This window comes from Microcebus murinus, chromosome 16 (genome assembly GCF_040939455.1).
Source record: "Microcebus murinus isolate Inina chromosome 16, M.murinus_Inina_mat1.0, whole genome shotgun sequence".
NCBI lineage: Eukaryota > Metazoa > Chordata > Mammalia > Primates > Cheirogaleidae > Microcebus > Microcebus murinus.
In genome coordinates, this window is record NC_134119.1 from 11,809,647 (window position 1) to 11,822,333 (window position 12,687).

Consider the following 12,687-nt stretch of genomic DNA (forward strand, 5'->3'; position numbering starts at 1 on the left):
AATATTGCTTGAGCTCAGGAGTTTGAGACCACCTGAGCAAGTCCCTGTTTCTACAAAAAAATAGAAAAATTAGCTGAGTGTGGCTCCGATAGTCCCAGCTACTTGGTAGGCTGAGGCAGGAGGGTCACCTAAGCCCAGGAGTCTGAGGTTGCAGTGAGCTACAATGATTCCATTGCACTCTAACTGGGGTGACAGAGCAAGACTGTCTTAAAAAAAAAAAAAAAATATATATATATATATATTTACATTCGCAAGTAATATCAAAGGATCTATTCCTACTTCTCCTAATACTTTTGTAGCATCTGGAATCAAGGATTGGTTTTTCTTAGATTGTGGTGACACTTCAGATTAGTATGGAGTGTTTTCCCTTGTACTTAGCTTATTAAATGAGCATTTCACATGGGCAGCTTGATTTAATTGTGACTTGAATTTGATAGTGTTTTCCAATGAAAAACAGAATATTAAACACTGCGTAGCAGTTTATAACCTATAAAGAATTGTCATTGGGCTGGGCGTGGTGGCTCACGCCTGTATTCCTAGCACTCTGGAAGACCGAGGCGGGTGGATCACTCAGGAATTCTAGACCAGTCTGAGCAAGAGTGAGACTCCGTCTCTACTAAGAATAGAAAGAAATTAATTGGCCAACTAAAAATACATAGAAAAAAGTTAGCTGGGCATGGTGGTGCATGCCTGTAGTCCCAGCTACTCGGAAGGCTGAGGCAAAATTGCTTGAGCCAAGGAATTCGAGGTTGCTGTGAGCTAGGCTGACACCACAGCACTCTAGCCCGGGCAACACAGTGAGACTCTGTCTCAAAAAAACAAACAAAAAAGAATTGTCATTTAACCTGGTGTGTTTCAACTACCCAGTCAGAAGGTAGGAAAAGTAATGATCCTTCCATTCTTCAAGAGGAAATTGTAGTTTGCTGAGAGAATCAATAATTTGCCTAAGATGAAATGCCTGGTAGGTGGCCAGGTTTGAATTCAGTCCCAACCTACTGTTGCAGGCCAGGGAAGGGTTTTCTTGACTCTCTCAGTCTTGTGACGTGGGGCTTTGGTTTTAGCAGCTTGGGACCTGTGATCAGAACCAGCTTAGGGGTTGGAAACAGTGGTGTGCTGAAATGTTTGACAGCCAGCTCTCAGTTGGAGGGTGGTGTGGTAGGAGAGATGTGCATGTGTATAGACCTAGATACAGACGCACGTACATACATACATATGCAAATGTTATTTTATTTCTAGGAGGGATATGAAGCACAAGTTACAAATATATAGTACTTTTTATCATAAATTTAATAGATCAGTGTGACAATCACCAAGTGTTATGAAGTCATACAACACATGCTTTATTACTATCTAGTTCAGCAAAGATGTTGCTAATGTCATTGTCGGATGCATAGTTTAGATTTGGGATTCAGTTCCAGTTTGAATGTTGATAATTTTGTTTATATTAACAAGTAAGATGAAAGAACAATGAAGACATATATAACTTCATTTGTAAACGATGAGAATGTCTACTCTGCTGAATTGGGCAATAATTTTCAAAGACTGGAAGAATGTTTCAGTGTTTTGTACTAGTTATTATCAAATGTAATGGCTGTATACTTCACATGCTTTTAAGCTTAATCTGCATTATTAACCTTTTATCCATCATTGCAATGGATTTATAGTTAGAAATTGATAAATAACTTGATCTTTGATATGCAGCATTTACAGATTTCTGTGGTGTAAGTACTCTTACCATGACTGATTTCAGTCAGAGCAACAGTCTGCACACGGGGTGGGAAGAGATGTGCAGTAGCACACCATCATGTCGTCCAGTAGAAATACAACAGATGTGCAGAACCGCCAGACCACAGATTATAAAATATAGTCAAACCATTACCTCTCTGTTAAAATAAGTTAATTATAAGCTTATATAATTTAATGTTTAGCAGTGGCTATGTTTAACAGCCAGCTCTCCGAATTCCTTAATATTTAATAATCAGCTCTCGCAGACTGGGGTGGGCCAACTCTAGGGCACTACTGTCGGGCCATCTAGCTTCTGACAATTCTGAATTCTATTGCTGACACATCAGTTCCTGCTTGGCCTTTACTCAGATGGGTTAAAGCACTGGTGTGTGTGTTGACTTCTTTATGCAGGTGAAGGTTGGGAACCATACCGCAGAAGGCGCGGGCACCAATAAGAAGGTGGCCAAACGCAACGCAGCCGAGAACATGCTGGAGATCCTTGGTTTCAAAGTCCCGCAGGCACAGCCCACCAAACCAGCACTCAAGTCAGAGGAGAAGGTGACTGCTTGGGGCTCTCATTGCAAGATGGATGGTCTTCTCCCTTCACCTGAGGGAGCTTTGGCACCTCCAGGGGCAAGCTTCAGGGCAGGGCTTCATCCTCCTGGCAGTAAAGTAGCCATGCCAACCAGTGTCTTACCCATTTGGACCATTATAGTGTGCTCAGAGGGGACTTGCATGTCCAGTGGCTTTAGGCATGGCTTTAGATTAAGTTATTATTGTTATAGTATATTTGTAGTCTGGGGATGTTTTGTTGATGGCGGCTTGCTCCATTTGTAGGATGATGGATAATTGGGCTTGAAATTGATGTGTGTGTTTCTGTCATTTGCACTCTTGAAATGATGCCTGCAGGAAAGATTCACAAGCCTTAGGCTTTATTAATTGTGGAGCAGGTTTTGGTTTTTCTGGGACGTATGAGATAGTGTGATACTAGAGTCAGGTAAATCCATAGTTAGGTTTGGCATTTTCCTTATGTGACATGAACACCTGATGAAAACAATCCTGTTGAAAAATTCACTTACGCACCGAGTGAAAATGGGACTTCAGCAAAATCTGTGGATGACTTTCTTGTCACTTGAGTGGTCCTGTTGGCATAAACTTGACACTGATTCATTCATGTCTGCCGGTTGTGCTGATAGTGAGAAACAACATCAGCCCTGGCATCAGCATGGATCCTCGACTTGGCTTTGGGTTCTTCATTCCAAAATCTTGTGGAGGATTCATCAGCATCACATTGTTACTTCTCAGAAAGGAGACCTTGTGCTTGACAAAATTCTTATCTGGTAACATTTTCCCTGTGTTACGTTGGAAATATTCTTGATTTATATGTTTAGCTTCAGTCTAAAAGCTTCTTCCCCATGTTGGTGGCTTTAGGAATCTAGCATGTCTGCTCCTCCTTGTTCAGCAGAGCACAGGCTCGTCATGCACAGGTTAACGCACTGTCAGATGCTTTTCATGCACAGGCTGGTGTGGGCGAAGGGCACACTGGGAGAAAGAGGCATGCGGTGCCAGGATGGTATACACACACCAGTGGTCACGTTTTCTGCTGATTGCTTCAATTGATGCTGGTTGGAGTTTATGTAGTTTTAGTTAACAGGAACTAATTTTTTAATGATTTGGTTTATGCTCATGGTATTTTTTTTTTCTTTTTCTTTTTTCAGACACCAGTAAAGAAACCAGGGGATGGAAGAAAAGTAACCTTTTTTGAACCTGGCTCTGGGGATGAAAATGGAACTAGTAAGTGTGATCTTAACATTGTCTTAATCTGCATGTGACTGGGATTTGCATGGTTCCCGATAACAGTAGGACTCAGTCATTGAATCCCAGCATGCAGAGTGTTTGCATCTGCGTCACTGTCCATGTTGCTGCTGCCACACATGCCCAAAAGAGGGCCAGTGGGTGGTTGGCACAAAGTTATGTCGTCTTTCCAGGCAGTGGACGTGGCTTCATGTTTATCTGCATGTGCCCTCCCCAGGTAATAAAGAGGATGAGTTCAGGATGCCTTATCTCAGCCATCAGCAGCTGCCTGCTGGAATTCTTCCCATGGTGCCTGAGGTCGCCCAGGCTGTAGGAGTCAGTCAAGGACATCACACCAAAGATTTCGCCAGGGTAGCACCAAATCCTGCCAAGGCCACGGTAACTGCCATGATAGCCCGAGAATTGTTGTATGGGGGCACCTCGCCCACAGCTGAGACCATTTTAAAGAATAACATCTCTTCAGGCCACGTACCCCATGGACCTCTCACAAGACCCTCTGAGCAACTGGACTACCTTTCCAGAGTCCAGGGATTCCAGGTAACTATTGGGCCTGAGCTGTGAGGGCTGTACATCAGTATAGTCATACCTGGGCTCCTCGCAGAAAGTGAGCTTTGGACCTTGTTTTTCAAATTCTTTGAATAGGGGGATGGGTGGGGGAATGGTGGTGGAAGGGTGGCCTTGGTGAGAGAAGGGAAGCATAGAAAGTATCACAAGCATAGATAGTAAGAGAAAATCCTTGTCCTTTGGTAATGAAATTTTTTTTTTTTTGAGACAGAGTCTCACTTTGTTGTCCAGGCTAGATTGAGTGCCGTGGTGTCAGCCTAGCTCACAGCAACCTCAAACTCCTGGGCTTGAGCGATCCTTCTGCCTCGGCCTCCCAAGTAGCTGGGACTACAGGCATGCGCCACCATGCCCGGCTAATTTTTTATATATATATATATCAGTTGGCCAATTAATTTATTTCTATTTATAGTAGAGACGAGGTCTCGCTCTTGTTCAGGCTGGTTTTGAACTCCTGACCTTGAGCAATCCGCCCGCCTCGGCCTCCCAGAGACCTAGGATTACAGGCGTGAGCCACTGCGCCCGGCCTGGTAATGAAATTTTAAAATCCAAGACAACTCTAAAATCAAAGCCTCTAACCACTAGTAGTGGTTGTAAATTTAGATTTCAAAGAGAACAGATGTTGACACTTCCTGCCTAGTAGAAGGACATGGCTGTTTCCAGCCCAGGGGTTCTGAGTAGACATCTAGGTTCCTGGAAGATTCTGGGCTGGGGTGCCTCAGCAGCAGTCCCCTCTGGCAGGGCAAGTTATGGGCCCGGCGTGTTCTCCTTGCTTTCCTGGCCTGGAGCTGCAGCCCTCCACCCTCAACCCTGCTTATGGTCACGTGCCCCTGCCCTGGCTTCAGTTCTTTTTTCCTCCTTAGGTTGAATACAAAGACTTCCCCAAAAACAACAAGAACGAATTTGTATCTCTTATCAATTGCTCCTCTCAGCCGCCTCTGATCAGCCATGGTATCGGCAAGGATGTGGAGTCCTGCCACGATATGGTAAGTACTCCCTCAGGCTGAGGGGTCAGTTAGTTGTGTGGTTATGTGGACTCTTCCCTTGTTCAGCTTGTTACTGGCCTTGTAGGAGGATTCCCCCATAGACCTTGAGAACTGTTGATTGATAGTCTATATTCCTAAAGATTTTTTCTTAGTTGATTGGATCAGTCTCTCACTTTGTTGATAGGAACTCATCAGCCTTAGTCCACCTTGCCTGTCCGTTTCCCATGCTGGCCTGAGGGGTGACTGGGATCCACCCAGAGGCTGTATTCACTTCATTTCCTATCAGAATAAGGAATTGCAGGTCCACATTCTGGCAGCTGTAGAAAGCCCCTTTCTTTGGTATTCTGTTCAGGATGAAATTATTATTGTGAGAAAACTGAGAAAAGGAATTGATAAAATTAATCTAAGTGATTAGTGATATTCACTTGATGGAATATAATGTATCCATCAAATTAATGTCTCTGCAGATGATGCAAAAGAAGGAAAATATGACAGTTTTTTTGTTTGAAAGTGGGATATAAAATTTGTATAGTCTGGTTACCACAAGGTTAAAAATACTAGAAGGAAATATAAGTGATTCATTCAATGGATTAAGTTATTTTTTTAAATTTGTATATTAAATTAAAAATTTAACCATTTTATTAAGTGGGACCAGAGTTTAAAAAGTTGCCACCTGTTTATTGGGCAATAGGAACTCTTCCCTGCCTGTCTAGTGTATCATGCTGTGGTCCAAGCAGTGCCTGTCGTTTGACTTTTCTTTCTTTCCCCACTAGGCTGCTCTGAACATTTTAAAGTTGCTGTCTGACTTGGACCAAGCAAATACAGAGATGCCAAGAACAGGAAACGGACCAGCGTCTGTGTGAGTGCGCTGCTGTGGCTTCTCCGTGCTAAATTCTGTCTGCTGACTCTGGGGGGCAACAATTGCCTGAGTCACTTTCTGGCCCTTTTCCCTGAAAGGTTTCTGCGTTCTCTAGGCAGAGAGCTCCACTTTTTTTAAAAATTTAATTTGAATAGGTCATACATTCACATGGTTCAAAACTCTGAATTAGGCCGGGCACGCCTGTAATCCTAGCTCTGTGAGAGGCCGAAGCGGGCGGATTGCTCAAGGCCAGGAGTTCGAAACCAGCCTGAGCAAGATCGAGACCCCGTTTCTACTATAAATAGAAAGAAATTAACTGGTCAACTAATATATATGCAAAAAATTAGCCGGGCATGGTGGCGCATGCCTGTAGTTCCAGCTACTCGGGAGGCTGAGGCAGTAGGATTGCTTGAGTCCAGGAGTTTGAGGTTGCTGTGAGGTAGGTTGACACCATGGCACTCACTCTAGGCTGGGCAACAAAGTGAGATTCTGTCTCAAAAAACAAACAAAAAACTCTGAATTATTTTACAAGGTGCACAGTGACAAATCTTGCCCTCACACAGTCCCCAGCCCCCTCCCATTTTTATTAGTTTCTTGTATATCTTTTCTGTATGTATTTTTAGTGCAAATATAGACATATATCTTTCCTTCCTTTCTTCCTTCTTGCCCCCCTCAAGATAACATGAACCATCTTTCTTGCTTTTTTCACTTAATACTGTATTCTGGGCAAATCTTACTTTAATCCAGTTATCATAAACTAGAGCCTGTACTGCTGGACTTGGTGTTTGCTAATTTCATTATATTTATAACATTAGCTTAATTTTCTCACATTTCAAAACTGTCGTCATTTTCATTTTTCTTCCCTAAAGGTGTGGGAGGTGCTGAACCTTTTCTGGCCAGGAACCATTATAAAATCCCAACATATATACTGAAAATACTGAAACTGCTTTGAAAATTTGGAATTTCTGATACCTCCAGTGGGCCGAGAGACACAGTGGGTAAAGAACGAGGGCAGCGGTGGTGAAGATGGAAAACACGTGGAGGCAGCCATGCTGGGCTGGACCGTGCTGGGGTTTATTGTGACGGCCACTCGGTGAGCAAGTGGTTCCACACAGGAGCAGCTGCACCAGGAAACCAGCACATCCATGCCCCAGGCACCTCAGTGCTTGGTCTTATCTTTTTATTTTGCTGTGTGAAAGAAGCAACAGAAAGCATGACCCGTTCTCAAACTGGCTCACTTATACTTTGGGACAAACCCTGGACAGCCACACCGGAGACAGGCCTTAGATTGGCCTCAGAGCTAAAAGCACCAGAGAAAATCAAATGCTTCTTACTTACTCAGTGTAACCTAACTTTTCTAGCGTGCTATGGTCCCACCACCTCCTGTAGTACCCACACCGAAACCACTGCTTTCTCTTCCAACAGTGATATGTATTCTTAGTTTCATTATTTTCTTTTGATTGATATGACACTATATAAAATTTTTCATTTGAGAGTTTCTCAATTGTATCTAGTTATATAGCACAGTTTGGAAACTTGTCTGAGACTGACTTTATCAGTAATCTAACCGGCAAAGATCATATCCATGTGTATGTGGTTATACATTTTTATTTTATTGGACTAACCCAGGACCATTTCAGTGATGCAAATTGTGTGCCCTCTGGTTTAGCTGAAACAGTCCTGGACTTCTCAGAACCTTGATGAAGTCTCCCATAGTTGTATAAATCGGATAATTTAGGAATTTTAAAATTTAGGTGGTCATTTGATTCCTTTTCTATTTTATTTTTGTTAATACAACAGGACTTAAATGAACTTTGATCTTTGTTTTAAAGATTATGAAAATTGTGTCTATACATATGGCTCTTGAGGACATAACTTTCACTACACTACAGGATATGATCTCCGTGTAGTCCATATAAACCTGCAGATTGATTTTCCTTGAGTGCTTGATACTGTTAATTACATCTCCATGTAGGGCTGAAAAGAATGACTTATGTTTCTCTATACAGCTGTGTTGCTTTGATGTTGTGTTGCTGTACACAGAAATGTGTGCACCGAGGTTCTGCATATGGTCCAGATGAAAAGCCTGGTAGCCTTGCGAGTTAAGTATGCTTCCATTCATTGTTTACGCTGGAATTTTGCTCCCCATGGAATGTAAGTAAAACTTAGTGTTTGTCACCAATAAATGATAATACTAAATTTTTTTGTTAATTTATTCTCAAATGCCACTACTGCTACATTGGTTCCTTCCCAACTTGGCCCCTACCCTTTTTTAAGAAAATTTGTAATGCTTGTGAGTCCATCTGGGCAAAAATCTAAAGATCTGAAATAACTTTATATCAAACTATTGATCAATAAACAACTACTAATGAAGTATTTGGTCCTGTTGAGCAGTAACTGAAAAAAATAAGGGAAGCCTGGCAAGCAGGTCAGCACAAGGAGCATTGCTGCCTGTGAGGGGAGTACGGGCACCTGAACCTGACATTGCTACCCAAAGAAGTGACCCTGAAGAGCCGAGAGACTGCGTATGCGTAATACTTCCCTTAGGGGCTCTAATGTCTTATGGAAACTGAGGAGGCTGTGTCTAGTCTGCCCAAAGGGCAGGCTGGTTGGTTTTTGTTTTTTAATTTGATAAGAACTGGAAGATCATGAAGGTGGTTTTTCACTATAAAGCTAGTCTACGGATTGGACTACCTGAATAACCAGAACTGATCAGAAAGTTATGGAAAATGCTAAAGGTGAAGGGGAATTCAACATTTCGAGGATGAAAGCAGGAAAAAAAGATGTCCTTGTGTCTTAAAGTAAATAAAAAGGGCTGGGCATGGTGGCTCATGCCTATAATACCAGCAGTTTGAAACCAGTCTGAGCTATGTAGCGAGACTTTGTCTCCACAAAAATTAGGAACATTAGTTGGGAGTTGGTGGCACATGCCTGTAAGTCCCAGGTACTTAGGCCCAGAAGTTTGAGGTTGCAGTGAGCTACAGTGACACCACTGCACTCTAGTCCTGGCAACACAGTGAAACTTGGTCTCAAAAATAAAGGGGAACCACAGATAAAGCACAGAAATCTGGTAATTCATGGAATAAAATGCCATCTACTTGGAGAGTGTGAAAGTGAAGACAGAACAGGGAACCAAAAATTTAGAGAGGTGGAGGGTAGGGAGAGACCTTCACCATCACTAGATTCTAGAGACAGTGACCATGATGATGAGGTAAGAGTTAAGATTTAGAGATAAAATGTAAAACGCTGTTACAGATGCTCCTCAACTTACAATGGGGTTATGTCCTGATTAACCCATAAGTTGAAAATATTTTAAGTCAAAAATGCATTTAATATACCTAATCTACTAAAACATTGCTTAGCCTGGCCTACTTACCTGTGCCCAGAATGCTTACATTAGTTTGCAGTTGGGCCAAATCATCTCATGTAATTAATTGAATAATACTATACTGAAAGTGAAAAATGGAATGGTTATACGGGACTTGAAGTTTGATTTCTACTGCATGAGTATCATTTTCACATCTTTGTAAAGTCAAGTAATTATAAGCCAAACCATTTTAAGCCTGAGAACCATACTTAGCAGGGAACAAGTTGTAGTGTAAGCTAGATCCTCATTTTTTTTATAGCAGGGAGTTAACAAGTGTCTTGATTACCCTGAAGACATCTGTTATCAAGAAAATGAATTTAATAGTGAAGAATTAAGGGAAACCCGTACAACAGAGGTTCCCAACCTTCTTGGCACCAGGGGCCAGTTTCATGGAAGATAATTTTTCCACAGACTGGGGGCATGGGGCTCAAGATAGTGATGTGCAGCCCATTTCCTAAGAGGCTAAGGACTGGTACTGGGCCCGCGGCCAGGGGGTTGAGAACCGCTGCCCTAGAAGAACTAAAGGTAGCACTAGTTGAAAGTGGTGCCCCCAACAATGAAAGTTGCCGTAGGGCAGACACTTATTGCAGTTATAAATCCAATTTACTATAAAAATTTCACCACATGCATGTGATAGTTTGATTAAATGTCTGATTATGCTTCACAAGTAAAGAAAAGAAATACCATTTTTTTTGCTGGGCACGGTAGCTCACACCTGTAATCCTAGCACTCTGGGAGACTGAGGCCGGAGAATTGCTTGCAGTCAGGAGTTCCAGACCAGCCTGAGCAAGAGTGAGACTCCCCCATCTCTACTAAAAATAGAAAAATAAGGTGGGCATGATGGCATACACCTGTAGTCCCAGCTACTTGGGAGGCTGAACTAGGATCGTTTTAGCCCAGGAGTTTGAAGTGGTTGTGAGCTGATGCCACAGCACTCTAACCTGGGCAACAGAGTGAGACTCATTTTCACCCATAAAAATGGCAAGAAAAGAAATAATGCCCAGTATGGGTAGAGGTGTCCTATAGAAAGGGACACAACCTTTGCACAAGATAATTGGTCCACTAGATTCCTTCAGGAAATAGAGATACAAAGGTTGACACACATATGTCCTCCCTAGAGTTGTCTACAAAATAAGAAAATGTGCAAGATGTCTAACAGTGTTTATATTCTGTATTATAATTTGGCAATGATATATCCAAAGGATAAGTCATACACATCTGCTGAAATTTACCGTAAATGCTATCTCAAAACCATAAAAGTGTATACACAGAATGATCTAAACTTTTAGGGGAAAAAAGAAAACTAACAAAAATGTTTAAAGTAGGTAAGAATATGAATGACTTTTAATTTTTAAATATTTTTCTGTACTTTCAAAGTTCCCCATAAAGAAAATACATTTAAAATAATAAATAAATTACGTTTAAAGACATGATCAAATACCATGGAAAGTCAGTGGACCCAATAAGAAGCTATTGAGAAACTTTGCAATGACATTCCGCCTGTTTGTAAAAATGCCCTGGGGTGTGGGATTTGCCTGGGCCAGGACTGTGACACACTGGGGCAGTGTTTGGCACTGCTCAATAACAAACACTGTCTCCCAGCCAGGCCCCCTCCCCCAACTTAAAGAAATAAACTTCCAGCAGCTTTTATTTATTTACTCTGTATGGGTTCTCTGCTTAAGTCTTCTACGTGTATTATCTCATTTCATCTTCAGGGCAGTTTTAAGAATATATTATGATACTCAATTTTCAGAAGAGGAAATAAAAGCAGAGAGGGTCAAGTCATTTGCAAATGGTCACAATCAGTGGCAGAGCCATAGCTGAAACCTGGCTCTTCATACTGGACAAAGAATGGACACTGAGCTAGTCACTACCACTCGTCAAAAGAAAAAAACCTAATTTCATCAACTTCAGTCTACCATGTCTTAACAAAATCTTCAAAAGCCAGCTATAAAAACTGTCTAGGATGATGGAATAAGAAGCTTTAATAGAAAGCATTTAAAAAAATTAACTTGAGAATATTGTCAACAAATTATGCCAGAGTAAAAGTGAAAGCACAGGTCTTCCTGTTCAGTAACTATTTTAAAAGGCACACGTGCTTGGCATTTACAAAGACAATCTACTAAATCTTTTGAACTGAAGGAGGAAAACATTCAGAATATGATTAGTCCTGATTGTGAGATGCGGAATCAAGCATCGTCTGGAACAGTATCTGCTGTGCATTACTTTAAATGTTCACCAGCGGCTTCACCAAGAGCAAAGCCAATACTTAAGCATGTTTAAACACCAAACATACAGAAACCATCAGCACCAATTCCCTGCTTTCCATTCCAGAATTTTCACCTACAAACTGTAGCTCTTAAAAACAGGTTCCGAGCCGGGCGCGGTGGCTCACGCCTGTAATCCTAGCACTCTGGGAGGCTGAGGTGGGCGGATTGCTCGAGGTCAGGAGTTCGAAACCAGCCTGAGCAAGAGCGAGACCCCGTCTCTACTATAAATAGAAATAAATTAATTGGCCAACTAATATATATACAAAAAATTAGCCGGGCATGGTGGCGCATGCCTGTAGTCCCAGCTACTCGGGAGGCTGAGGCAGGAGGATTGCTTGAGCCCAGGAGTTTGAGGTTGCTGTGAGCTAGGCTGACGCCACGGCACTCACTCTAGCCTGGGCAACAAGCGACACTCTGTCTCAAAAAAAAAAAACAGATTCCGAAAGTATCTCAATATCCTTCTGCCAAAGACCACTTACACCAAAGTAATAACGTAAAATTTAACATTTCTATTGTGTCAAAACCAACGAAAACAAAACTTAAAAGATTAGATGGTGTAAATACGCTTATTAATAGTGTTTTAACACAACAAAAACAAATGTAACAAAAAGCATTTGAGCTGTGTGCCTGAGATTTAAACAAAAAAGGACTTGAATAACTTCTGTGAGAAATCACTTAACCTGGGCAGGAAGAGATTCCAGTTTACACGACACAACAAACAATTCCAGCTTAAGTAAACTAATTCTTCATTTCCTAAAAACGAATGGTATAAAACTCCACAGGCCAGAAGGGAGCCAATGCAGCCTTTGGGGGGATACACCCACTGCTGTGGCTCCTCTTGGACCTCAAGGTTCTAAGGTGCCATGGTTTGGAAGGTTCCAAGTAACCTCTGATCTGCAGGGAAGAAAGACATTGTGAAAGAGCAAACATCCGTACTCTCAACAGTCCTGTGAAGCCAGGCAGAGCATTTCTCTCACAGAGGGAACCACTTATCCAAAACTGCCATCTAGGAACTGCTATAGAATGTTCTAGTAGATAAGCCCCAAATCTGTATGCATGTCCCCTTTTCCCTTGTAGAGAGAAAGAAAGACAGACTAATCTGAG

General features: G+C 41.9%; 1 protein-coding gene across 7 annotated transcripts in view; it reads left to right on the forward strand.

Annotated features, from left to right (window-relative positions):
* Window positions 1–8,145, forward strand: part of STAU1 (staufen double-stranded RNA binding protein 1) — a 59,472-nt gene extending 51,327 nt beyond the window's left edge. For all 7 annotated transcript variants that reach the window (XM_012760339.3, XM_012760340.3, XM_012760341.3 and 4 more), the window contains 6 exons: window positions 2,137–2,283; window positions 3,444–3,519; window positions 3,758–4,077; window positions 4,965–5,087; window positions 5,861–5,946; window positions 6,816–8,145. In XM_012760339.3, coding sequence (XP_012615793.1) covers window positions 2,137–2,283; window positions 3,444–3,519; window positions 3,758–4,077; window positions 4,965–5,087; window positions 5,861–5,946; window positions 6,816–6,831 — 768 coding nt within the window. In that variant the 3' untranslated portion in view covers window positions 6,832–8,145. The remainder of the gene's footprint in view (window positions 1–2,136; window positions 2,284–3,443; window positions 3,520–3,757; window positions 4,078–4,964; window positions 5,088–5,860; window positions 5,947–6,815) is intronic.
* The last annotated feature ends 4,542 nt before the right edge of the window (window positions 8,146–12,687 follow it).